Source organism: Nannobrachium achirus, assembly GCF_963921795.1.
Source record: "Nannobrachium achirus genome assembly, chromosome: 1".
Taxonomy (NCBI): Eukaryota; Metazoa; Chordata; class Actinopteri; order Myctophiformes; family Myctophidae; genus Nannobrachium; species Nannobrachium achirus.
In genome coordinates this window covers 2,864,081-2,890,779 of record NC_137810.1, presented here as the reverse complement: position 1 = coordinate 2,890,779, position 26,699 = coordinate 2,864,081, and the positions used below count along the sequence as shown (strand labels likewise).

Genomic DNA, 26,699 nt, shown 5'->3' with positions numbered 1-26,699 from the left:
CTACCACTTAATAAACACCAGACCGGCCAGGACTCCGTAGAGGAAGAGTTTCTACCACTTGATGAACACCAGTCCGGCCAGGACTCCGTAGAGGAAGAGTTTCTACCACTTAATAAACACCAGACCAGCCAGGACTCCGTATCCCAGCACCAGGAACAGCACCTTGAGCAGCCGGTCCTCCTTCTCCTCCAGCTCTCTGGAGAGGATCTCAAAGAAGGTGACGAACAGGAAGGTCCCGGCCGCCAGGCCCTGCAGCACCACAGACACCACGGCGCCCCCTAGGGTCTGGGCTGACTGGATGCCCATGCCCACGCCGATGCCCACGGGGATCATCAGGCTCACCGCCACCGCCAGCTTCACCGCGTCCCTAGAATGGATACATAAATATTACACCTTTATTATTGACCCGACAGGGAGGAGACTCAGCCGCAGCACAGCAGTTTGAAGAGCAACTTTTACTGAAGGGTTCATATTTTAGATTGTAATTAGAGAAAAGAAAAGGTGAGTGTTAAAATGTTTTCATTTACTGCTTTCTATTGCTTTAGCGATGCGTACAAGTGGCTAAACATGTCTTTTTTTAGACACAATAAGCTGACAATTTCTTTGTTACTATTTACACCAGCCACTATACGTTACCGGTCAAAACCCATGAAAGATTGCGGTGCATCTTGGGAATGGGCTTATTGTGTCTAAAAAGACATTATTTAGCCACATGCATGCATGCCCCCAACCTGGGGGCAGGCATGCAAATCAGAATAGTTAAAATCACTAAAACGATAGAAAGCAGTAAATGAAAACATTTTAACACTCATCTTTTCTTTTCTCTGATGACTATCTAAAATATGGAACTTCGTAAAAAAAAACTAAAAAAAAACATGATTTCTTTACATGATGATCAGGTATTATTATACTAGGAGGATATTTTTTCTCCAAAAAAAGTGTACAGAAAGAGTTAAAAAGAGTTTCTTTGTGGCCACACCCACCAGTTCATTTCTGGTTGTCATGGTGGGTGGTGACCCAGCTGAAGTTAGCCACACCCACAGTGTTGGGTGTATGTATAAAGGGGAAGGGCTGAGTTTATGATGTCATTAAATCTGTGTTTTTCAATCTGGCTTTTTTACTCGGAGACCCTAACCCTCAGCTTTCAGGAAGTAACCAAAAATACACGGAAGGTAATGTTAACTCCATAGACACATACAAAACAGAACAAGTACAAAATGATGGCACCACCTCTTTAAAGTTATACCATGTAACTTTCTTTATAAAACAAATCTTAAAATTGTCCTAACTGTTAAATCGCTAAAGTTTTAGAACCCCCACTCCGTTAATTTCAGCTTCTAAAGCCTTCTCTTTATATGTTTTCTATGAGCCGTGAGGGGGGGAGAATTTTGCGGCAAAATGACGTCATCTGCATCATGTGTATACGTTGGCCAATCATATCGCCGATCATAAACACATGGTACACTACCGGCCAATCACAGGTGCATCTTGCTGACTTCTCAGGAAGTAGCTTGCCTCAACATAACAACAACATACTCGGGTGAAGGAGTCAGTTTCTCCGGAATGCCTGAACGCACAGGAACCAGGGACCCCTCTAAAGACAGATCTCGGCGAGCTGCAGGCGGACGCGGTGGCGAGAGGCCCGGTCCGCGGCGAAAAACGGCCGAAAGACACGGACGCGACCGCGGTTTGCTATACAGCTCTGACCACTAGTTGAGCAACCTACACAGTATAGCTTTAAGTCACAGATACAGGTCAAGTTAGAAATACAAGATAAATTCATCGGAAGAGTTGTTGACGAAAGAGATAATCGCTAAACAATTGTGATTATCTCAAATAATTGTGATTGCGACCATAGGTTGCAGTTTACTATGAAAAACCTGACACATCCTGTCCGTCTGTCCGTCAGTCCGCCCGCCCTTCCGTAACACTTCATTGTCTATAAATGACCTTCAGACTAGGGCTGTCACGATATGACATTTTACATGACGATTAATTGTCACTCAAATAATTGATTACGATTTAATTGTGTTTTTGTCGTTGATAATTACATTTCTGTTTGGCTTTTAGGCTTTGAAGTTGCATGTGGTAGATATGACACATAACCTAAACACACAAATAAATTACTGACATATTTGACAACTTACTACTTAAAAAATAACATTGATAGTGGAAATAGCCGATCTACAAGCTCACAACGCGTCGCGATGCGAAACATTTCTGTTTGGCTTTTAGGCTTTGAAGTTGCATGTGGTAGATATGACACATAACCTAAACACACAAATAAATTACTGACATATTTGACAACTTACTACTTAAAAAATAACATTGATAGTGGAAATAGCCGATCTACAAGCTCACAACGCGTCGCGATGCGACGCGTTGTGAGCTTGCAGATCTGCTATTTCCACTATTTCTGTCATTTTTCAACATTCACGATTATGACGATTATGACAAAATAATTGCGATAATGTCAAATAATCACGATTAGACGTTTATGTAATAATTGTGACAGCCCTACTTCAGACATCAAATAGTTTTTTAAAGTCCAAAATGTACACTAGAGGTTTGCGCCCATTTCATATTGAAGTGAAACCTGACCAATCATGGCCCACTGATAGCCTGGTCAGAGTGTCATGTGACTTATGGTCTGGTCAGAGTGTCATGTGACTTATGGTCTGGTCAGAGTGTCATGTGACTTATAGTCCGGTCAGAGTGTCATGTGACTTATAGTCTGGTCAGAGTGTCATGTGACTTATGGTCCGGTCAGAGTGTCATGTGACTTATAGTCTGGTCAGAGTGTCATGTGACTTATGGTCCGGTCAGAGTGTCATGTGACTTATGGTCTGGTCAGAGTGTCATGTGACTTATGGTCTGGTCAGAGTGTCATGTGACTTATAGTCTGGTCAGAGTGTCATGTGACTTATGGTCTGGTCAGAGTGTCATGTGACTTATAGTCTGGTCAGAGTGTCATGTGACTTATGGTCCGGTCAGAGTGTCATGTGACTTATGGTCCGGTCAGAGTGTCATGTGACTTATGGTCCGGTCAGAGTGTCATGTGACTTATGGTCCGGTCAGAGTGTCATGTGACTTATGGTCCGGTCAGAGTGTCATGTGACTTATAGTCCGGTCAGAGTGTCATGTGACTTATGGTCCGGTCAGAGTGTCATGTGACTTATGGTCTGGTCAGAGTGTCATGTGACTTATGGTCTGGTCAGAGTGTCATGTGACTTATAGTCCGGTCAGAGTGTCATGTGACTTATGGTCCGGTCAGAGTGTCATGTGACTTATGGTCCGGTCAGAGTGTCATGTGACTTATGGTCTGGTCAGAGTGTCATGTGACTTATGGTCCGGTCAGAGTGTCATGTGACTTATAGTCTGGTCAGAGTGTCATGTGACTTATGGTCTGGTCAGAGTGTCATGTGACTTATGGTCTGGTCAGAGTGTCATGTGACTTATAGTCCGGTCAGAGTGTCATGTGACTTATAGTCTGGTCAGAGTGTCATGTGACTTATGGTCCGGTCAGAGTGTCATGTGACTTATAGTCTGGTCAGAGTGTCATGTGACTTATGGTCTGGTCAGAGTGTCATGTGACTTATGGTCTGGTCAGAGTGTCATGTGACTTTTGGGCGCGTTCGGAAATGCGCACTCAACGCACTGGTGTGCCATGTTGTCGTTCGTTTATTCGGTGCACTTGGTGCGTTGTCGTTCGGAAATCCAGTGCGCGGCGCACTGGTGTGTTGAGTGCACGCACTCACCAACCCTACTCAGAAGATGGGGTTAGGCGGTGTGTTGCGTCAGTGTGGTGTTTTGATTGGTTGGTTTTCATCGCCGTGTCTCGAGCGCTTCTCAGCTGTGAACAATGGAGGAAATGACCACAAATGCAGCATTTACAGCTTGTAGCTCGTCGTTTGGGCTTGATAGTTTCACACGCATCAACATGTAAACTAACAGCAGGTATGCCAATATTATGAATTAAATCTCCTTTCAATATCAACGTTACGTTAGCAACTGCTGCTTTTAAGGAAGTTTACCTTCAGAGTTCAGAGTGAAAAAGCACACAGCTGACTCTTAACTGGTCGTTCGTAAATAAGCCACACTGAACGCACTCTCCAACGCCACGCCCACTGCACTCACTACACTGAGCACACACCCGGTGCGGGTTTCCCAACGCACCCTTATAGTCTGGTCAGAGTGTCATGTGAAGCTCATCAATCCATCAATCATCAAGCTTATCAGACAAATGCCCGTTTACACCCATTTGGTTTATACTATGCTATGGACACAGACGGTCCCTCTCATGGTCCTTATATACTGTATGCCTCAATATTATGACATCACCCTATACGTTTATGTCAGGTTCAATATTATGACATCACCCTATACGTTTATGTCAGGTCGCACTTATTGATGGTGACGTCACCACCCGATTGATGACGTCACTCTGTGTCTTTCCAAAGGGTTTTCCCATTGGATGACGTCAGCGCGCACACACACACACACACACACACACACACACACACACACACACACACACACACACACACACACACACACACACACACACACACATAGATTTCCCTAATTTATAGATAGATTACAACACAGTAGTCTACAACATGATGGCACCATCCTGCCTGTATGAGTGAGAGACAGAATAGACCCTCCAAAATCATGGATATCTTCTTTTAGCAACCGCCCACACACTCAAATTACACCAGAAAATACAGTCAAACCACATTATTTAAAACATGAATATGAAAGAAAATCATTTCATATAATAGTGTCTTATACAGTATAATTATGATGTTTTGTGTGTGTGTGTTGAGAACCAATGTATCTAAATGAACCCATTTAGGCCTAGAATTAGTTAATGCTTTATCTATTGAAAATTAGCAGATCTACAAGCTCACAGCTTGTAGAACAGGGTTTGATGAATTCTGTGTTCTCTCCTCCACGTCATCAGTGCCCACACCCTAGGTGGGGTTGGCGAAAGGGCCTTTCTGTGTGGAGTTCGCATGTTCTCCCCGTATCTCCTAGGGTAGTTAGTTACCCTCACAAAAAACATACAGTAATCCTGGTCTCTATACTGCCTCCCACTGGCCACCCGGGGCACCTGATGGAGGGGAAAGGAACTGGTTGGAATAACGTGTTCCTTCCACGCGCTACGTCCAACCGGGGAGATTCCCCGGTTGGACGTAGCACGTGGAAGGAACACGCGCTACATCCATGTACTACGTTCTTATCACCTGACAGGGTGACAGGTGATAAGAAGCGGCCTGCTCACTCCTCATTTAAAGGAAGCATGAGCTCAGTTCGGGGCTCTCCCCAGGTTGGCAGAGGGAGAGCAGAGCCCAGGATTACAGCTTAGGCAATTGGCACTGGGTGAAAAATGGGTTACAAAATGGCGGGATATAAAATTAGGAATTTAAGAAGTCATCAAACAGGTCCTCTGTACAGGGGACTGTTGCTGGCAAAGGATGCTGCTGATTGGCTGCCGCTGCGCTCCTGGTTTCAGAGGTGTTGTCCGCGGCTCGGGGGTGATGATGGAAGCGTCGCTTGCGACTGGGCGCCTGCACGTCCATGTTGTCGCTCAGACCGATCGAAGGGCTGAGGCTGCACGCGTGAAGAGTGTCCACCGCACCGCCTCTAGCCTGGTTTAGGCCGGTCCGGAGGATCTCAGGAACAGGACTTCTTGAATATGTAGGAGGAGGAAGGCATTGGAGCAAACACAGACTGTTTAAGCCTTTCTTATCGTTCACAGGGTGCAGGCTGTGAGAGTGGCTGTGGCTACGATGTGCTACCTGGGAGGCGGAGGTGGAGGTGAGGTGTGGTCCCGCTAGTTCTTCATCGGTGCTATCACCATGCTCTTCATCCTCTGTCTGGAGAGGTGCTGCCGAAGACCTCCGCTTGGCTGCTTCTAACCTGGCTTCCTCCTCTAGTTGCTGCTCGAGTCGCTTCATGGTTCCTTGAAGTAATGCTCTCTCTCCTGCTCCTCCGCTTTCGCCGTCACCGTGGCCATGCTCACTTCTCCTCTCCAAGCGTTCTGTCCGTCTGTCAGCAGCATCTGGAAGGAACATCTCGGAGGAAGCCATGATGACATCTCTGCCTTCCAGTTCACACGCAGAAAGTAGGTCCTTGTTGTGGCTCAGACTGATCAAAGGGCTGTTGCTACGACGTTCTCCCTGAGAGGCTGAGGTGGAGGTGTAGTGAGGTCCCGCTAGTTCTTCATCGGTGCTACCACCATACTCATCCTCCTCCTTCTGGAGGTTGTGGAGGGTTGCTGATGAAGCCCTCAGATAATCGACTGCTCCTGACCCGGCTTCCTCTTGTCGCTGCTGCTGGAGTCGCTTCGTGGTTCCTTGAAGACGGCGTATCTGATCTTTCTTCTGGAAGGAAGGCACATCTCTGCCTTCCAATCCACACGCAGAAGGAAGGTCTGTGTTGTGGCTCAGACTGATCAAAGGGATGTGGCTACGACGGGCTCCCCGGGAGGTGGAGGTGAGATGTGGTGCAGCTAGTTCTTCATCGGTACTACCACCGTACTCATCATCATCCTCCTTCTGGAGGGTTGCTGCCGAAGCCCTCCGATTGGCTGCTCCCGACCTGGCTTCCTCCTCTAGTCGCCGCTCTAGTCGCTTCACGGTGCCTTGCAGACGTCGGATCTTGTCTTTCTTCGCGTTGAGGACCAGCACGAAGCGCGAGTAGAGCTCCGCCTCCAGAGACTCCTTCCCGCCGACGTAGCGCGTCATCTCCGCGGCGACGCGCTGATGTTCGGTGGCGAGTCCGCGGTTCTGCTCCCGCAGCTCCCGGTCGTGCGTCCTCAGCGTTCGTTCCCGTTCGACGCTCAGGAGAAGCAGGTCTCTCACCGCTGCGGCCGGGTCCGGGACGGCGCTCAGCGACGCGGAGCCCAGGCGCAACGAGATGCCTTTCTGCGCCTTCTCGTAGGCCAGCGTCACAGTCACGGCGGTGCTGGGGGCGTGGCCGCTGGGTGGAGGAGGGGGAGGGGTCAGGGTGAAGAAGATGGAGGAAGAGGACTCCTTCTCGGTGCCCGTCAGAGCTTGCTGAAGGTCCTGGACGTATCGCTCCGTCTCCATCTCCAGCTCCTCTGCTTCGGCCGTCATCGCGGCGTCGCTCACTTCTCCTCTCCAGGCGTTCTGTCCGTCTGTCAGCAGCAGACGGAAGGAACATGCTTTCGAAGGAAGGCACGATGGTGTCTCTTCCGCCTTCCAATCCACGCGCAGAAAGTAGGTCTGCTGGGAATCGCCGCCTTCCGCGTTGACGTGGATTTCTCGGACTGTCGCGAGCATCGCTGTATCGGTACCACGTGTGTATAACCCTGTGTTGTTGTTTCGCTAGTCTGATACATGTTGAAATGTTGACGTCGGTGTCGGACACATATCTATATCTATCTACGTCACATTGTTGACTGCTGTCTATCATCACCTGGTTATCCATATATGAACATCACGACACTGACCTCATCAAACCGCGGATATCCATACAGTTGTGCTCAAAATTATTCAACTCCCTCTGAAAAAAGAAAATGTCTTTGCAATTGTTTTATATCCCTTTCCTTTTTTGTACAAAGCAATTATCTTTTCTCTGAGCTTTTCTGACCATTCCTGAGATTTAGCCATGTTTCTAACTGCTCTAATCAAAGTCAACAAACTTCTAGTCAGGCCAGATTGCACATCTGATGCAACTATTAAGTGAAAGTGGCATTGAAAGTGGCATTTAGCATTGAATTTGGAGGGGAAAAAAACACACACCAAATGTTACTTTTGTTGAGCTATTTACATGGTTCTTGTATGATGTTTTTATTTAATTCAGTTGTCAGTTTGTGAATTTAGCCAATATACCAGATTTGCAGAGGGGCGTTGAATAATTTTGAGCACAACCGTACATGGAGATGACTGTATCATCACCTGGATTTCCATAGATGGAGCTGACAATACATCTGATTCACAGATGATCCAACCACACTAATATAATGGAATCCCTTTTAAGCCCATATCTGAGAATGCCCATATATGGACATAGTTGTTATGTAACCATGGCGACAGGCTCCTCCTACCTCATGGGCAGGTTGTTATGTAACCCATGGCGACAGGCTCCTCCTACCTCATGGGCAGGTTGTTATGTAACCATGGCGACAGGCTCCTCCTACCTCATGGGCAGGTTGTTATGTAACCCATGGCGACAGGCTCCTCCTACCTCATGGGCAGCGTTGCCTTGGCGACGCTGACGCCCAGCGCCACGGCGGCCAGGCTCTCGTGGATGGCCACGCCCAGGAAGAGGCGGGCCAGCCGTGGCCCCTCCTCCTGCAGGCCCAGGGCCAGCCCCTCCAGCACTGAGTGGGCGGAGAGAGCCAGCACCAGGCTGACCAGCCGCAGAGGCCCCGCCCCCGCCAGCACAGACAGGTTGCCGTGGTGATGGTGGTGGTGGTGACCGTGTGACTGGTGGCGGCCAATAGGAAGAGCTGTGGGGGGAACGGGAACATGATTAGTGTGGTTACTAAGATTATAGACAAATCTGATTGGCCTGATTTCAAATTCTCAATACTTTTACTTCTACTCCACTACATTTATGACATGATGGATATTTGAAAATAAATAGCCGATATACAAGCTCAAAAAGCGTCGTGTTGTGAGCTTGTAGATCTCCTAAAAGGATTTTTATTTGGAGACTGTTATGTATACTGAGAACTTTTACCTTTAGTAGTATATTTTGACACCAATACTTTTGTACTTTTACTCAAGTACATTTTTAATTCCAGACTTCTACTTCTACTTGTAACACAATATTTCTACATTACAATGTTGATACTGTACTTTTTCCACCACTGGTTTGGCCGCCCCACTCTTTCAGCTTCTGGCTAGGGGAAACACTGCAATAGTCGACTATTAGTCGACTATCCACAACTTTCCAACGTCCCATGGTGCATTGCGCAGAAGGTGTGCGGCAGTTTCCGGTGTCGCAGCCGAGTGTGATCAACAAGCTCACAACGGTTGCATCTGCGACGCGACGTGAGCTTGTATGTCTGCTGTTAACCGGAAGTGTCCCGCAGATAATGCTACAGTAACTTCTCGCGGAAACAGGTGGATTGACAAGATCGTTAAAGTATCAAAGAAGGCAGTTATGTGTCTGCAGTGTCAAACAGGTCGACGTCTATTCTAAGATAGCGTCAAAGCCTAGTGGTTGGCCATCACTAGTGTGATCATGTAGCTAGGCTAGGATCTCTAAACAACATCACTAGTGTGATCATGTAGCTAGGCTAGGATCTCTAAACAACATCACTAGTGTGATCATGTAGCTAGGCTAGGATCTCTAAACAACATCACTAGTGTGATCATGTAGCTAGGCTAGGATCTCTAAACAACATCACTAGTGTGATCATGTAGCTAGGTTAGGATCTCTAAACAATACTGCATATTTACCGTTGTTGCACAGAAATTAAGCACTTTTACATGAAACGTGTGTATTAGATTAAAAGGATATAAATCATGATAAATATCCTATTCTTTCTCTAATTTCCTAACAAATTAGGCCAATCTCTCAGATGAATCATGAAAAAAAAGGAAAAAAGAAATAAAAATAATCATTATTCGACTAAGAGATTGGTTATCCTCTTTCTATCTGCAAAGTGTTTGTTTCAGAAAAATAATTTGATAAAGCATGTTTTTCCTCGATTGGCCAAGCCCCGACCCATCGGCTTTGCGGATTGGTCAAACCTTTGCGGGACGGTTGTGCCGCCGAACACATAAATGGCAGCAGTACATAGGAGCACTGCATTATTTTTCAGAGGAACATTTGACGATTCTGGTTAGATCTGTGTTGGTTACGGTGTGTAAGAATGTTCTCCTGGACGATCCATCTAAAAGGAATGAAGAGATGCAGGCACGCTGCGGTCACAGTTGGACAGAAGGTGTTCTCTTTTGGAGGAGTCAGTGACGAGGACAGTGATCAGATTGGTGTGCACATCTTCAACACAGTGTCTTTGTGCTGGACAACGTTGCCCCCGGTGACGCCTGGAAGAGGAGAACGTCACCTTGAGGTTCCCTCCAGGTGTGAGGGCCACACAGCTGTGCTGATTGAAGATACTGTCTACCTCTGGGGAGGGCGTAAGGACAACAGATACGATTACTGCAACCTGCTTTATGCATTTGATGTCGACGCTCATAGATGGTTCAAACCCCATGTTTCTGGAACTGTTCCTGTGAAGATTTACAACCACTCAGCCTGTGTCTTGGAGAAGGTCATGTTTATTCATGGAGGATGTATCAGGCGGACTGGATCCACTAATGATATCTACAAGTTGGACACCACCACTATGGTCTGGTCTTTAATTAACACCAGAGGAACTCCTCCTCCTGTTTCATCATGTCACTTTGCCACCATTATCGGGACAATGATGTTTGTATTTGGGGGCTGGTGGTACAAGAACACCATCAGAGTGTTTGACACAGAGACCAACTGCTGGATGAACACACCTTCTACAAAGCCTCTTCCAGAAGAACGTGAGGATCATTCAGCCTTTGCTCACAATGGAGAGCTGTACGTATTTGGTGGCTGGAGCCTTAAATACTTCAATGATTTGTGGAAATTCAATCCAGAGACCTTCTGCTGGAAAAAAGGTTGAGCCCAAGAGGAAAGGACCGTCTCCGACGTATGAGATGAGCTGTTGCATGGTGGGAGATCGTATCATCCTCTTTGGAGGAGACAACACACCTGATGACCTGTATGTCTTAGACTTGAGTCCTAGTCTGAAGACGTTATGTAAGCTAGCAGTTATTCAGTACGGTCTGGAGCAGTCTGGACTCCCACACAACATCAGGTGGGAACTGGCAGCCGTGAGTAACGAAAGAAGATGAGAAATCAAACCTTGTGTTCTGCTATTATTGGCATGGTCATGTTTCTCAGCTTGTCCGTGTCTGTACGTCTGGCCTCAAGGATGGAGGGGTAACGCCTGACACTGTGGTTTACCTGACACAGCACAGGTGACATCACAGTGATGTCAGATACTCAGAGCAGGGATCTCCATATATGGGCATAAAAGTGAGTGTATCCCAGATGATGCCCTGTTAGGAGAACCACACTAACATAATCCATATATGGCCAAGGACAGATGGCCAAGGACAGATGGCCAAGGACTAGGGGTGTGAAAGAATATTCTATATTCGAATATTCCTTCGAAGGTTAACAATTTCTCTCGCTTAACTTTCTCTTCACACTGGAGAGATGCACTCGTCCGCCACGCAGTGCACACACAGTGCTTTTAAACTTGCTCACGTTGATTCAGAATGATTAACGAGTCAAGCTGAAACGGGCGACTCATTTGGTCGTGACGGGAAGGCAGACAACGATACTTCTCCACCGAAAACACAATATAAAAAAGCATGGATTTCTTCTCTCACCGAGTCAGTCTCCCCGCACGCAGCCACGGTAACGGTAAAACTCCCTCCGTCACATAGTCACTACTCTTGTAGACTACCTAATTTGGTTCAAACCAAAACATAATCCATTGGTGTGATTATAATTGCTCGTTTCATGTCGTGGCTGTTCCAACTCAATCACAGCTGCTGTGACGCTTCGCAACGACGATGCGATTCTGCTCTTGCTTTTACCAACGCCAGGCACGTGCACACAGACATCAAACGGGGCTTGAGCCCCTGCCCTTTTAAGAGAGAATTGTCCACCAAAAGGACCTTTTAGAAATGTCAGCCCCTGCCTCTCTTAACATTCTTTGCACGTCCCTGACCAACGCTGACCTGCACACAGTAAAGCGATAGAAGCGACTGTCTAGAAATAAACAGCTTCGAAGTGCGAATGCTTCGAATTATTAGAATATTCGAATTTATTCGAATCAACGGTGGATTTTGAAGGGAATATTCGAATGCCATTTTTGGAAAATGTTGACAGGCCTACCAAGGACAGATGGCTAAGGACAGATGGCACGACCTCAGCGAGGTCGATTTTCGCCCTTAGGAGTCTTACTGGTGTTATGATTATATTGCAAAATAATTGTGATCCAGCGATTATTCACCAATAGGACAGCTGTGTGTGGGGAGATCTTCATGATGTCATAACAGAGCCTACCAATAGCAGAGCTGCGTGTGGAGTAGGGATTTGACGATAATCGATATTAACCTGTTTGGTGCCAATCCCGAGTTTCCCGAGTTTGGGCCGTTAAAAAAAAATGTATTAGGCATGATCGCGATCGCGAAATTGAATGTTTAACCCCCATACCAACCCCATTTTTCAAACATGGCAGCCATGTTTAGTTTACATTAGAAGAAAACATAATGCTATCTCATGAATGCCTGAACGGATTTCCAAGCGGATTTTTTTGTTTGAAAGCTGTGAACAGCGTGCACAAACGTGGTGCCTGATTAGGCATGGGCGTGCATTATCCGTGCACTATGAATGACATGGAAGTCTATGGAGACCATGGCAACTTGGACCTTCAAAGAGATAACATTGATAGCAACGAGATAGTTATCGTTTATCGTGATTAAAAAAACACTCACGATAATCGTATTGTGGAAATGTAATTCTTCGTGAAATCGTCCTCCGTCATGAATTCACCTTTTATTTGCAGAGCTGCATATCCGGTACCATTTAAAGGGCCAGTTCAGCTCTGGGGCAACCAGATCTTATTTTACTGTTGTTTGGGACGAATTTCCCCCGTGGGATAATAAAGGTATCTATCGATGAACACAATCAAATAAAGTTATTTTGAGATATTTTAGTATTTCAGCGTGAATGATGATGCAAAATGCATCGTCATTCATGCTGAAATACTAAAATATCTCAAAACAGATTGAACACAAAAAATAACTCAGGATCGTGTTGATCGTGTCCCAAACAACAATAAAATAAGATCTGGTTGTCCCAGAGGTGAACTGGCCCTTTAAACCCTCTGTAATTGGTCAAACGGACCTGGAAATGATGTACTTGATACAGTCTTTTATTTTTATTTTACTCTCTACCAAATCTTTTGCCAAAAAAATAGCCAATCTACACTTTGTGATCTTGTAGATTTGCTCAAATGTTCCTCCCCAGGATAATTGATGTTGGGGATGTTTTGATTATCGCGATAATATCCTAAATCGCAATTTCTTTGGTCACAATAATCGTGATATGAAATTTTCATCCTTATAGTGCGGGGAGATGATTATGATGTCACAACAGAACCTACCAATGGGAGAGCTGTCACCCTTTGTTAGCCTTCTGGTTGGTCCCTGACTGACTAACCAGCAGGCTCTATCTGCCTTGTCCCGCCTTGGTTCCACCTTTTTCATGTTAAACTTGCTAAAACATAGTTTTTGGAGAAATAAAAACATTTAAAAACATGCTGAGTCACTATACTGCCACTGAGCAGCTCGATTTTATGAAACCAAGTTTGAAATTAGAATTGAACACACAGAATAACAATACAAAGCAACTGAATTAAAATGGTAGTGGATGGAGTGTCCCACCGAGTGTCCCACCAAGACACAGCAACCAATGGGTGTGAAGAGGGGCGGGACAACGGGCAGGACTTGACAAAGGGAGAACATTATGATGTCACAACAGAACCTGCCAATGGGAGAGCTGTGTGCGGGGGAGATGAAGGGTGTGTCGCCGGACTAGAACAATAGTCTGGTTGCCTACTGGAAACCACACTAACTAGAACATTTGAATTCTGGGGAATTGCGAGTGTGGTTTCCTATTTATTGTCTGGATGTGAAGCATGACCAATACTCAAGCTAACACCACTTCCCCGTTGAACTTACTAAAACGGGCCGAGTGGGGGAAAACCTCTAGTGGTTTTTTTCTCGATTGACCGAGCCCCGAGCCATTGGCTTTGCGGATTGGTCAAATCTTGCGGGACATTTGTGCCGCCAAACACATATAAGAGACAGAGGCACATAGCAGCACTGCATTCTTGGTTCCGGTGTACAAGAATGTTCTCCTGGACGATCCATCTGAAAGGAATAAAGAGATGTAGGCACGCTGCGGTGACAGTTGGACAGAAGGTGTTCTCTTTTGGAGGAGTCAGTGACGAGGACACTGATCAGATTGGTGTGCACATCTTCAACACAGTGTCTTTGTGCTGGACAGCGTTGCCCCCGGTGACGCCTGGAAGAGGAGAACGTCACCTTGAGGTTCCCTCCAGGTGTGAGGGCCACACAGCTGTGCTGGTTGAAGATACTGTCTACCTCTGCGGAGGGCGTAAGTACACATACAATTACTGCAACCTGCTTTATGCATTTGACGTCGACGCTCACAGATGGTTCAAACCCCATGTTTCTGGAACTGTTCCAGTGGTGATGTACAACCACTCAGCCTGTGTCTTGGGGAAGGTCATGTTTATTCATGGAGGATGGGCCAAGCAGACTGGAGCCACTAATGACAACTACAAGTTGGACACCACCACTATGGTCTGGTCTTTAATTAACACCAGAGGAACTCCACCTCTTGCTTCATGGTGTCACTCTGCCACCATCATCGGGACAAAGATGTTTGTATTTGGGGGCTATAGGGAGAACTACAACACCATCAGAGTGTTTGACACAGAGACCAACTGCTGGATGAACACACCTTCTGCACAGCCTCTTCCAGAAGGACGTGAGGATCATTCAGCCTTTGCCTACAATGGAGAGCTGTATGTATTTGGTGGCTGGACACGCACTCAGTACCTCAATGATTTGTGGAAATTCAATCCAGAGACCTTCTGCTGGAAGAAGGTTGAGCCCAAGGGGAAAGGACCGTCTCCGACGTATGAGATGTGCTGTTGCATGGTGGGAGATCGTATTATCCTCTTTGGAGGAATCAACACACCTGATGACCTGTATGTCTTAGACTTGAGTCCTAGCCTGAAGACGTTATGTAAGCTAGCAGTTATTCAGTACGGTCTGGAGCAGTCTGGACTCCCACACAACATCAGGTGGGAACTGGCAGCCGTGAGTGACGAAAGAAGATGAGAAATTCAAACCTTGTGTTCTGCTATTATTGGCATGATCATTTTTCTCAGCTTGTCCGTGTCTGTACGTCCGCTCGCCAGGATGGACGTGTAACGCCTGACACTGTGGTTTACCTGACACAGCACAGGTGACATCACAGTGATGTCAGATATTCAGAGCAGGGATTTCCATATATGGGCATAAAAGTGAGTATATCCCAGATGATGCCCTGTTAGGAGAACCACACTAACAAAATCCATATATGGCCAAGGACAGATGGCCAAGGACAGATGGCACGACCTCGGCGAGGTTGATTTTCACCCTTAGGAGTCTTACTGGTGTTATGATTATATTGCAAAATAATTGTGATCCAGCGATTATTCACCAATAGGACAGCTGTGTGTGGGGAGATCTTTATGATGTCATAACAGAGCCTACCAATAGCAGAGCTGTGTGTGGAGTAGGGATTTGACAATAATCGATATTAACCTGTTTGGTGCCAATCCTGAGTTTGGGCCGTTTAAAATAAAAATAAAAAATGTATTAGGCATGATCGCGATCGTGAAATTGCATGTTTAACCCCCATACCAACCCCGTCTTTCAAACATGATAGCCATGTTTGTTTACATTAGAAGAAAACATAATGGCTGCTATCTCATGAATGCCTGAACGGATTTCCAAGCCGATTTTTTTGTTTGAAAGCTGTGAGCAGCGTGCACACACGTGGTGCATGATTAGGCATGGGCGTGCATGATCTGTGCACTATGAATTACATGGAAGTCTATGGAGACCATGGCAACTTGGACCTTCAAAGAGATTTCATTGATAGCAACGAGAGAGTTATCGTTTATCGTGATTAAAAAAACACTCACGATAATCGTAATGTGGAAATGTAATTCTTCGTGAAATCGTCCTCCGTCATGAATTCACCTTTTATTTGCAGAGCTGCATATCCGGTACCATTTAAAGGGCCAGTTCAGCTCTGGGGCAACCAGATCTTATTTTACTGTTGTTTGGGACGAATTTCCCCCGTGGGATAATAAAGGTATCTATCGATGAACACAATCAAATAAAGTTATTTTTTGTGTTCAATCTGTGTTTTGAGATATTTTAGTATTTCAGCGTGAATGATGATGCAAAACTCAGGATTGTGTAGATCGTGTCCCAAACAGCAATAAAATAAGATCTGGTTGTCCCAGAGGTGAACTGGCCCTTTAAACCCTCTGTAATTGGTCAAATGGACCTGGAAATAATGTACTTACAGTATTTTCTTTTTTTTTTCACTCTACCAAATCTTTTGCCAAAAAATAGCCGATCTACACTTGTGATCTTGTAGATTTGCGCAAATGTAACTTCCCAGGATAATTGATGTTGGGGATAGTTTGATTATCGCGATAATATCCTAAATCGCAATTTCTTTGGTCACAATAATCGTGATATGACATTTTCATCCTTATAGTGCGGGGAGATGATTATGATGTCACAACAGAATCTACCAATGGGAGAGCTGTGTGCGGGGGAGATGATTATGATGTCATAACAGAGCCTGCCAATGGGAGAGCTGTGTGCGGGGGAGATGATTATGATGTCATAACAGAACCTACCAATTCACCCTTTGTTAGCCTTCTGGTTGGTCCCTGACTGACCAACCAGCAGGCTCTATCTGCCTTGTCCCGCCCTGGTTCTGGCTTTTTTATGTTGAATTTGCTAAAACATCGTTTTTGGAGAAGTAAAAACATTTAAAAACATGCCCAGTCTCTAAACTGCCACTGAGCAGCTCCATTTTATGAAACCAAGTTCGAAATAGACCCTATTCATGGCTGGCCCACGCACACGCACTCAGCAAATTTCACAGCAACTTCCTGGTGCTGACGTCAGCTTTGAAGGGTAAACTAACAAATAAATCTACTTAAAGCCAACAAATCATTATTTCAAACGGTAAAGTAAATTATAATGCTTTGTGCCTTTTACCATCTTGTGTTCTTGATCATGCTAACCGTATTTTATACTTTACTATTCGGAAATTGCATTAAATTTGCGATTTCTGTGTTAACTCTATGGGCTTTTAGTAGGGTTTCCCCTTCAACCGAACAGGAAGTTGCAACACACAGAATAATCTCGCGTGGCCAGACTGTTGCCTCCGCGATTTGGTCAAATGCTCCCGGCATACAGTCTGGTAAAGGGAAATAGAAACGATGAGTGCGAAATGAAGCGGAAGTGAAGCCCCCTCGTCACTTCCGTTTCAGTCTCACATCGCACACATTTATCATTATATAAATAAAAATCATATAAGCATGTTTAGCTTGCTGCTTAGCAGAAATGACATTTTAAAATATATTTTCTAGTCCAGTAAAAATAAAGCTGAGGTTGGAAAAAATTGTGTTATTTAGTTTTTCAACTGATTCTGACAGGAAATTAGGTCTACTAGCCAGGATAAAAAATCTACCATAATCTGCTCACTGCAAATACCCACAGTGGCCAAATCAAGTTGGGCTCCCATCGACTTTCTATACAGGAGGAAAATACCCAGAAAAGAAATCTGCTTTAAGTAGCATGTGAGGGGTCTAACTAGGGGTTTGTCATGATGCTGAATCCATTGCAAGCATTTGTTTTGCACACAAAACATTCATTGGCCCCAGAAAACGCCCACAAAACTGATGAAAAGTGATGACTCATCACTTTTCATCACTAAACCATCATTTTCTGGGGCCATTTTTATCCCAAGGAATGTTTTTTGTGCAAAACAAATGCTTGCAATGGATTCAGCATCATGACAAACCCCTAGTTAGACCCCTCACATCCTACTTAAAGCAGATCTTTTTCTGGGTATTTTCCTCCTGTATAGAAAGTCGATGGGAGCCCAACTTGATTTGGCCACTGTGGGTATTTGCAGTGAGCAGATTATGGTAGATTTTTTATCCTGGCTAGACCTAATTTCCTGTCAGAATCAGTTGAGAAACTAAATAACACAATTTTTTCCAACCTGTGTGGATTTTTTTCCTAGAATTACTAGACTATAATGCCCGTTTCCATTACTCGCCGTTAGAGAGCTGCTGTTCCAGACTCTATATAGCATTCAGAGATTGTGGAATAGTTGTCTGGCTACGCGAGACTACACACAGAATAACAATACGAAGCAACTGAATTAAAATGGTAGTGGATGGAGTGTCCCACCAAGACACAACAAAAAATGGGTGTGAAGAGGGGCGGGACAACGGTGCGGGACTTGACAAAGGGAGATCATCATTGATGATGTCACGACGGAACCTACCAATGGGAGAGCTGCGTGCGGGGGAGATGAAGGGCGTGTCGTACTCGGAGTCGCTGCCGGCCTCCGAGCCGCCCCCCGCCCCGGCGTTGAACGTCTCCAGATCGATGAAGGACGGCTTCTCCTTACGGAAGGTCAGGATGGTCTGGAACACAAGGACGACTTTCACTTCAGAGACAAATGAGTACCTGAGACGAATAACAGTCTAACGGCCAGGCTACAACAAGCCGTTTTGCGCGCGTCAGTGCGTATGCGGGGCGTGCGCGCGTATGCGCGTTTTGTATAGATCCAATGTATATCAATTCAGCCGGCTACACCAGGCGTACGGATAGCGCGAACCACGGATACGCATTCCCTAAAAATAGGATCGGTTCTATTTTTTAAGCACGCCTATGCGTTTTGTACACAACTATCTGGTCTTCCTCACATATACTCCCTCCTTGGTGTAGCCTGGAGCGTTTACACATACGCGAGCGTCTTCACGGACAGTACGCGCGTATGCACGCATTTTTTGGTGTAGTCCGGCCGTCAGTCCATATTTGAATTTTTTTTAATATCTATATTTTTGGATTTACCAGACTGTAAACCACAAACTAGTCATTTTTAATCTGTTAACACCTTCTAAGCCTGGCCGCACTCCCTCGGACTTCCTACTGGGTCCCATCAGCCAATCGTCTATTCCCGTACTTCCCCGTAATTTATGAAATTAATCATAATTTTTTTTTAAAATACAGTCGCAGGTCGTGCTCTGTCTCTTTAAGAGACGTTGTGCAATCTGATCACGTCAGAAACGTGATGACGTCATCGGCTGGCTCTGCCACTGGCTCCACGAGCGGCCATTACGTTCCCCTTCACTGTGTGTGCTGCAGCCTGGTTTAGCCCATCCCCTCGTCTTTTTCGACCAGACGACAGGCGAAATCAAGGCTTCGGAATGAGTGGAATACATGGAATTAGATCGATGTGCGTGCGACGAGGACGTAATGTACTTTCGAACGCTGTTTTTTCTCGCGGATTACCCCATCTCGCTCCATGCAAATGAACGGCAGAAATACAGCCAGCAGCAGCTTCTAAGTAAGTGGCCGCCCAAACACGTAGTGTGTGCACGTCCTGCTGGCTTGCACTGAACGACCCGCGCGCGTTGTTTATCATTTGGTGTGTTTGTTTTTTAAAATATGTTTATAAATAAAACGCTGATTGCACGGCAGTACCGGGGTTCAGGGGGTTCTGCCGCGGCTTAGAAGGTGTTGTTAAATTGTTAATGCACTCCCCCCTCATTTTGTTTAATTGTCGGTTTTAATTTTACTAGAAGGTCGGCCGGCTACGCCGGCCTCCCCTCTAGGTCGCCGCGTTGCATCTATCGGTGTTTTTTTTGGGAAAAAAAAATGTTTGAGAAAAAAATAAATTTGAGAAAAAAAGATTTTTGAGAAAAAAAGATTTTTGAGAAAAAAAAATTGAGAAAAAAAAATTTTGAGAAAAAAAAGATTTGAGAAAAAAAAATGTTTGAGAAAAAAAAATTTGAGGAAAAAAATTTTTTTGAGAAAAAAAAATTTTGAGAAAAAAGAATTTTTGAGAAAAAAAAATTAGGAAAAAAAAAAGTTTTGAAAAAAATAAAAAATAAAACGTATTGGTGATGCGATGACGTGGTGTATACGGATGTTACTGCGATTGAGGTGAAAGAGAAAAGTGGAAAGTTGTGAGCTAACTATTAGCTATTTGTGTGTGTGTGTGTGAGTGTGTGTGTGTGTGTGTGTGTGTGTGTGTGTGTGTGTGTGTGTGTGTGTGTTCTGGCTACTCCCCCCTCGGTTGAAATTGGATCCGCCGGTCCCATAGCTGGGAATACGAGCCAATCACCGGTCACCATGGCAACGTGGGGCCAATGATAGAGTTATGGGCGGTTTTATTTATTCCCTACGCCCTACCTATGAGTTGGAGTGGATGTAAAGGGGGCGTGAACGGGCTTGGAAGTGGGATGCGGCAATAGGAGGAATGTAATAATAGATCTGCTCCCTTTGTCTGCTGAATATTGCTTGTACGGACTTAGACTGTTGTTCCACAAACTGCTTGAGATATACTGTTTTTCCACTTTCCATAAGTATTATGTCTTAAAATTCCTAATATATAGTCAAAAGTTAAGTCAAAAAATCTAATTCAACAAAATGAGAGGGGAGTACATTAACACAACTACTGCCTCTTAATCTGAAGGTTTGCTTGGTGCCTCGGTGCCACGCCGTTTCCTCCATAGGCCGCCGCTATTATTTTGAAGGGCCGGAAGGGGGTTGTTTTTGTTTTTTTGGATTATCACTTGACGGCAACGATTACGTCATCTAGTCACATGACAGTGTGAGCCCAGAAGAGAACATGGCTGCGCCCAGCTTTTGTGTACAAGTATGGAGAGTGGAGACCATCCTTTGTATAAGAATGTCCCTTTTGGAGAAAATTAAGTCTCTTTATGGGCCTCTCAATGGATTTACTATGGAGGACGTTAACTTCGCGTGCACGCCCGACGTGCGTTGTAAACAAATCGCGGACATTACCGATGCGGGCGGGACCGGAGCGACGTACAGTAAGTAATAATATCTTTACTGTATATACAGTAAGATTGACAGTCCTCCCGTCAACGGCGCCATGGTATTAACCCTTTCACTGACGGTGAGCGTCGTCAAGGGCAGCAGAACAGTTAAGACTTTAAGAGATTAAAAACTTCTAGTTTGTGGTTTACAGTCTGGTAAAAAAATAATAATAATCTTTATCCAAAATGTTAAAATACGGACTTAGACTGTGTGTTAGCTTGAATCACTTTTTTGAATGAAAGAAAAAAGGGAGGGGGGAGGTGAATACTAGGAGAAGTGAGTGTTAGGGCAGGAGTCTTCAACAGGGGGTCCGGGGACCCCTAGGGGGTCCTCAGAGTTACTAAAGATGGTACTCTGAATCTTTGTGTGATAAGACTGTTGTTGTTGTTGTTGTTATAACATTTGTATTATTAAGTTGTTGTAGTCATTCGGTTGTTCAGCAGAGGCGTCAATTGGGTATGGCAAGCTATGGCAGCTGCCATACCTTGGCTACAGGGGGGAAATAATAAAATGTACTTTTCATCGGCCTGTTGCTAAGGTGTTTTTTTTGGGAAAAAAAAATGTTTGAGAAAAAAATAAATTTGAGAAAAAAAGATTTTTGAGAAAAAAAGATTTTTGAGAAAAAAAAATTGAGAAAAAAAAATTTTGAGAAAAAAAAGATTTGAGAAAAAAAAATGTTTGAGAAAAAAAAATTTGAGGAAAAAAAATTTTTTGAGAAAAAAAAATTTTGAGAAAAAAGAATTTTTGAGAAAAAAAAATTAGGAAAAAAAAAAGTTTTGAAAAAAATAAAAAATAAAACGTATTGGTGATGCGATGACGTGGTGTATACGGATGTTACTGCGATTGAGGTGAAAGAGAAAAGTGGAAAGTTGTGAGCTAACTATTAGCTATTTGTGTGTGTGTGTGTGAGTGTGTGTGTGTGTGTGTGTGTGTGTGTGTGTGTGTGTGTGTGTGTGTGTGTGTGTTCTGGCTACTCCCCCCTCGGTTGAAATTGGATCCGCCGGTCCCATAGCTGGGAATACGAGCCAATCACCGGTCACCATGGCAACGTGGGGCCAATGATAGAGTTATGGGCGGTTTTATTTATTCCCTACGCCCTACCTATGAGTTGGAGTGGATGTAAAGGGGGCGTGAACGGGCTTGGAAGTGGGATGCGGCAATAGGAGGAATGTAATAATAGATCTGCTCCCTTTGTCTGCTGAATATTGCTTGTACGGACTTAGACTGTTGTTCCACAAACTGCTTGAGATATACTGTTTTTCCACTTTCCATAAGTATTATGTCTTAAAATTCCTAATATATAGTCAAAAGTTAAGTCAAAAAATCTAATTCAACAAAATGAGAGGGGAGTACATTAACACAACTACTGCCTCTTAATCTGAAGGTTTGCTTGGTGCCTCGGTGCCACGCCGTTTCCTCCATAGGCCGCCGCTATTATTTTGAAGGGCCGGAAGGGGGTTGTTTTTGTTTTTTTGGATTATCACTTGACGGCAACGATTACGTCATCTAGTCACATGACAGTGTGAGCCCAGAAGAGAACATGGCTGCGCCCAGCTTTTGTGTACAAGTATGGAGAGTGGAGACCATCCTTTGTATAAGAATGTCCCTTTTGGAGAAAATTAAGTCTCTTTATGGGCCTCTCAATGGATTTACTATGGAGGACGTTAACTTCGCGTGCACGCCCGACGTGCGTTGTAAACAAATCGCGGACATTACCGATGCGGGCGGGACCGGAGCGACGTACAGTAAGTAATAATATCTTTACTGTATATACAGTAAGATTGACAGTCCTCCCGTCAACGGCGCCATGGTATTAACCCTTTCACTGACGGTGAGCGTCGTCAAGGGCAGCAGAACAGTTAAGACTTTAAGAGATTAAAAACTTCTAGTTTGTGGTTTACAGTCTGGTAAAAAAATAATAATAATCTTTATCCAAAATGTTAAAATACGGACTTAGACTGTGTGTTAGCTTGAATCACTTTTTTGAATGAAAGAAAAAAGGGAGGGGGGAGGTGAATACTAGGAGAAGTGAGTGTTAGGGCAGGAGTCTTCAACAGGGGGTCCGGGGACCCCTAGGGGGTCCTCAGAGTTACTAAAGATGGTACTCTGAATCTTTGTGTGATAAAAACTTGATGAAACTATATGGAATCTATGAACAGGTTGTGGGGGTCCCTGCTTCATCTCTCTCTCTCAGCTAAGGGGTCCTTGGCCTGAAAACATTGAAGACCCCTGTACTAGGAGATGAGGAAGTGAATGCTAGGAGATGAGGTCACCTGTTCAATGAAGACGGTGAGGAAGAAGCCCATCATCATCATGGTCTCTGCCAGAGGATAATCTGTGTTGACCTGGAGCTGAGAAAACACCTCTGAGACCTGGAGACACATGTTAAATGTACACCTCTGATACATGAAGACACATGTTAAATGTACACCTCTGAGACCTGGAGAAACACGTTAAATGTACACTGCTGAATACCTGGAGACACATGTTAAATGTACACCTCTGAATACCTGGAGACACATGTTAAATGTACAACTCTGAGACATGGAGAAACCTTTTGAATGTACACCTCTGATTATACCTGGAGACACATGTTAAATGTACACCTCTGAGAATGGAGAAACATGTTAAATGTACACCTCTGAGACCCGGAGAAACATGTTAAATGTACACTTCTGATTATACCTGGGGACATATGTTAAATGTACATATCTGATTATACATGGAGAAACATGTTAAATGTACACCACTGATACCTGGAGACACATGTTAAATGTACACCTCTGATACCCTGGAGAAACATGTTAAATGTACACCTCTGATTATACATGGAGAAACATGTTAAATGTACACCTCTGATACCTGGAGAAACACATTAAATGTACACCTCTGAATACCTGGAGAAACATGTTAAATGTACACCTCTGATTACACATGGAGAAACATGTTAAATGTACACCTCTGATACCTGGAGACATGTTAAATGTACACCTCTGACACATGTCTCCTAATAGTCTGCTCCTATAATAACCCAGCTCTGAGATGGTATGTAGGAGAGGTTGGTATTTCCTTGTGAGCATGAAGATCTGCTATTTTCACAAGTTCTGCCTATAATTATTTAACAAGTAGGCCAATGTTTAATTTGTCATTTCAGAAGTATTGAAAAGTCCTTAAATTGTCACTTTAGAAATGTGCTGATAAACTCTATGCATTTAAACTTTATGTTGGTTGGTTTGTTTACTGTTTAGTGAGAAAACAATGTTGCACATTAAGTTAATCATCTGGGGACCCCCCGAAATTATTTGTGTCCACACAAGTCAAACACAACCCCTCCCACCAGATCTCTTGTGATTGGGAATTTCAAATTTCAAATCCCCTCCCCTTTGAAATCTCTTGTCAATGGGTCAATGTCAGACTCAAGCTCAGCGCAGCGTCTGAAATCAGTCTATGCTGGTGGGACACCAAAAAAAGACAAAAATCATGATGTAGTCCTTTGAGTTGATGACCTAGTTGATGAAGGCTGCAAGCTTGAGGATTGGTCAAGCCTCACACAACATTTTGGTCAACACTGAGGAAAGTGGGCTTTGTTTTGGTGAGTAGCAGACCTTTTTTCCCCCTTTTTTTTAAGACGAGAGGCTGAACAGGTGTAATAGTGGTCTTGATAAAAGCCAGGCTCAATAAACACGGTTCTATTGTGAGCATGTAGATCTGCTATTTTCACAATTTCTGCCTCTAATATTTGACAATTTGGACAATGTTTAATTTGTCATTTTAGAGGTATTAAAAAGTCCCTAAATTGTCACTTTGGAAATGTGCAGATACCCTCTATACACTTAAACTTTATGTTGGTGTGTTTACAGTTGAGTGAGAAAACAATGTTTCACATTAAGTTAATCATCTGGGGACCCCCCAAAATAATTGGTGGGTCGTGTGTGATGTGATGACGTCATCAAACGATAAAGTCGACTTCAACTCAACTTTTTACTGAGTCGAGTCGACTTGCAAAAATCACTAGTCGTTAATGCCCTGGTTCCTTACTGTTCTACTGTTCTATTCTACATGTGTTCTATTCTACATGTGTTCTATTCTACATGTGTTCCTTACTATTCAGGATGGATAAAACAGGATGGATAAGATTAACAAGCTCCATCCCTAGTTAAGGGCCGTCATCGTACCTTCTGCCTGACAGCAAGTAGTCTGGTAGGTTTCACCTTGAAACATGGGTTAAGGCATAGGGTAGTTTAGAGTACAGTACCTTCTGCAGGTAACAGGGTATAGGGTATAGGGTTTAGGATATAGGGTGAGTAGGGTACCTTCTCTCTAACAGCGGGCAGCAGGGTATAGGGTTTAGGGTATAGGGTGAGTAGGGTACCTTCTCCCTAACAGCAGGTAACAGGGTTTAGGGTATAGTAGGGTACAGTAGAGTACAGTACCTTCTAGAAGGTACTGTAGGGTTTAGGGTATAGGGTTTAGGGTATAGGGTGAGTAGGGTACCTTCTCTCTGACCGCGGGCAGCAGGGCGTTGAAGCAGGTTGCCAGGAACACTCCTCCTGCGAAGGAGTTGCAGAGCGCCAGGGCCTTGCGGTACCTCTGGGCCTTGTCCTGGTCCACCATGAGCAGCCTGACAGGGACCAGGACCCCTGACAGCATCAGCAGGAACATCCCCAGGATGCACAGGACCTTGGCCACGACCACCTCCATGATGCTGGAGAACAGAACACAGGGTTCCCACACATTTTTACCAATTAATTTCCAAAACTTTTCCAGACTATTTAACCCATTTAGAACGGGTACCGGTACAAATTATTGTGTATCATTATTTTATGCTTTAACTATTGAAAAATAGCAGATATACAAGCTCAGTTGTAGATCTGCTATTTTTGTAAAATCTTGAAAATTCGAATTTTGACCCGATTCTATCCACGAGTTTCCTACACCCCATAGTGCATTGCGCAAACGTCTGCATCGATCTTCCGCCGCCGATTTACAAGCTCACAACGGGTTGCATCTGCGACGCGACGTGAGCTTGTATGTCTGCTGTTAAACCCGGAAGTTTGTAGGAACATCCCCAGGATGCACAGCCAACAAAGTGTCAAATGAAAACAAAGTGTAAATGAAAATGCACTTAAAGGGGCCACACCATAAAATTCAAAAAAATTATATTTTTTATGTATTTTATAATTCCCAGTGTATTTTTCCACCCCCCAAAAAAATACAATTCATTAACTCTAAGCCTTGGTTTTCATTTCTGTAATTTTCTGAGTGGGTGTGTCCGAATCGTTCTCTCCTGAAAAGGGGACTGTGATGTCACACCAGGGCCCATTTCCATAGTACCGCCCCTCCACTTCAGTTTCCTGGCAACTGAAGAGAAGGGGGCGGTACTTTTGGGGTGGATTCTATTGAGACTATGGGGTGGGCGGGGTAAAGTGGCGCTAAAATTGGAACGATACAGGGAAGATTAGCATGTTGCCAGTGCCGTGGTACCATGCTAATCTTCCCTGTATCGTTCCAATTTTAGCCCAAAGACAGCACCCCGTTGCCAACAAAGGCATTTTGGTATTGCATCTTAAATGGCTTGGAATTAGAGACAGACAGAACATGACATTTTAATATCCGAGTGGTTGTTTAGGCTAAAACCTGTATAAAACCATATAATGGACCAATATTTATATAAAATATATATTTCTAAAAGCCTGGTGTGGCCCCTATATAACTAATAAACAACAATAATCAAATGAAATAATTTCTATAATCATGCTGTGACAGACAGACCTACCCTGAACCAGAGGCTGACTCCACCAGACTGTAATGACGTCACGCTGGCAGCAGGGGGGGCTGTTCCTCTGTGGAACACTCACTAGTGTGGTCTGGTCATGATGAAGATGAGGATGAGGACGAGGAGGTCACCATAGA

The 26,699-nt window shown here is 44.5% G+C and overlaps 2 protein-coding genes across 2 annotated transcripts; one reads left to right on the top strand and one right to left on the bottom strand.

The window, feature by feature from the left end:
* LOC308282160 (zinc transporter ZIP3-like) lies at window positions 1–26,699 on the bottom strand. The gene is made up of 6 exons (XM_080722504.1): window positions 26,563–26,699; window positions 25,281–25,491; window positions 23,060–23,158; window positions 18,220–18,361; window positions 8,218–8,482; window positions 1–367 (listed from the first exon to the last, which is right to left on the bottom strand). The coding sequence occupies exons 2-6, from the start codon at window positions 25,485–25,487 to the stop codon at window positions 103–105; spliced, it is 978 nt and encodes a 325-aa protein (XP_080578630.1). The 5' UTR covers window positions 25,488–25,491; window positions 26,563–26,699; the 3' UTR covers window positions 1–102.
* Window positions 13,950–14,969, top strand: LOC308296768 (kelch domain-containing protein 3-like; the record flags this gene model as incomplete). Its single annotated transcript, XM_080740094.1, has 1 exon — window positions 13,950–14,969. The coding sequence occupies one exon, from the start codon at window positions 13,950–13,952 to the stop codon at window positions 14,967–14,969; it is 1,020 nt and encodes a 339-aa protein (XP_080596220.1).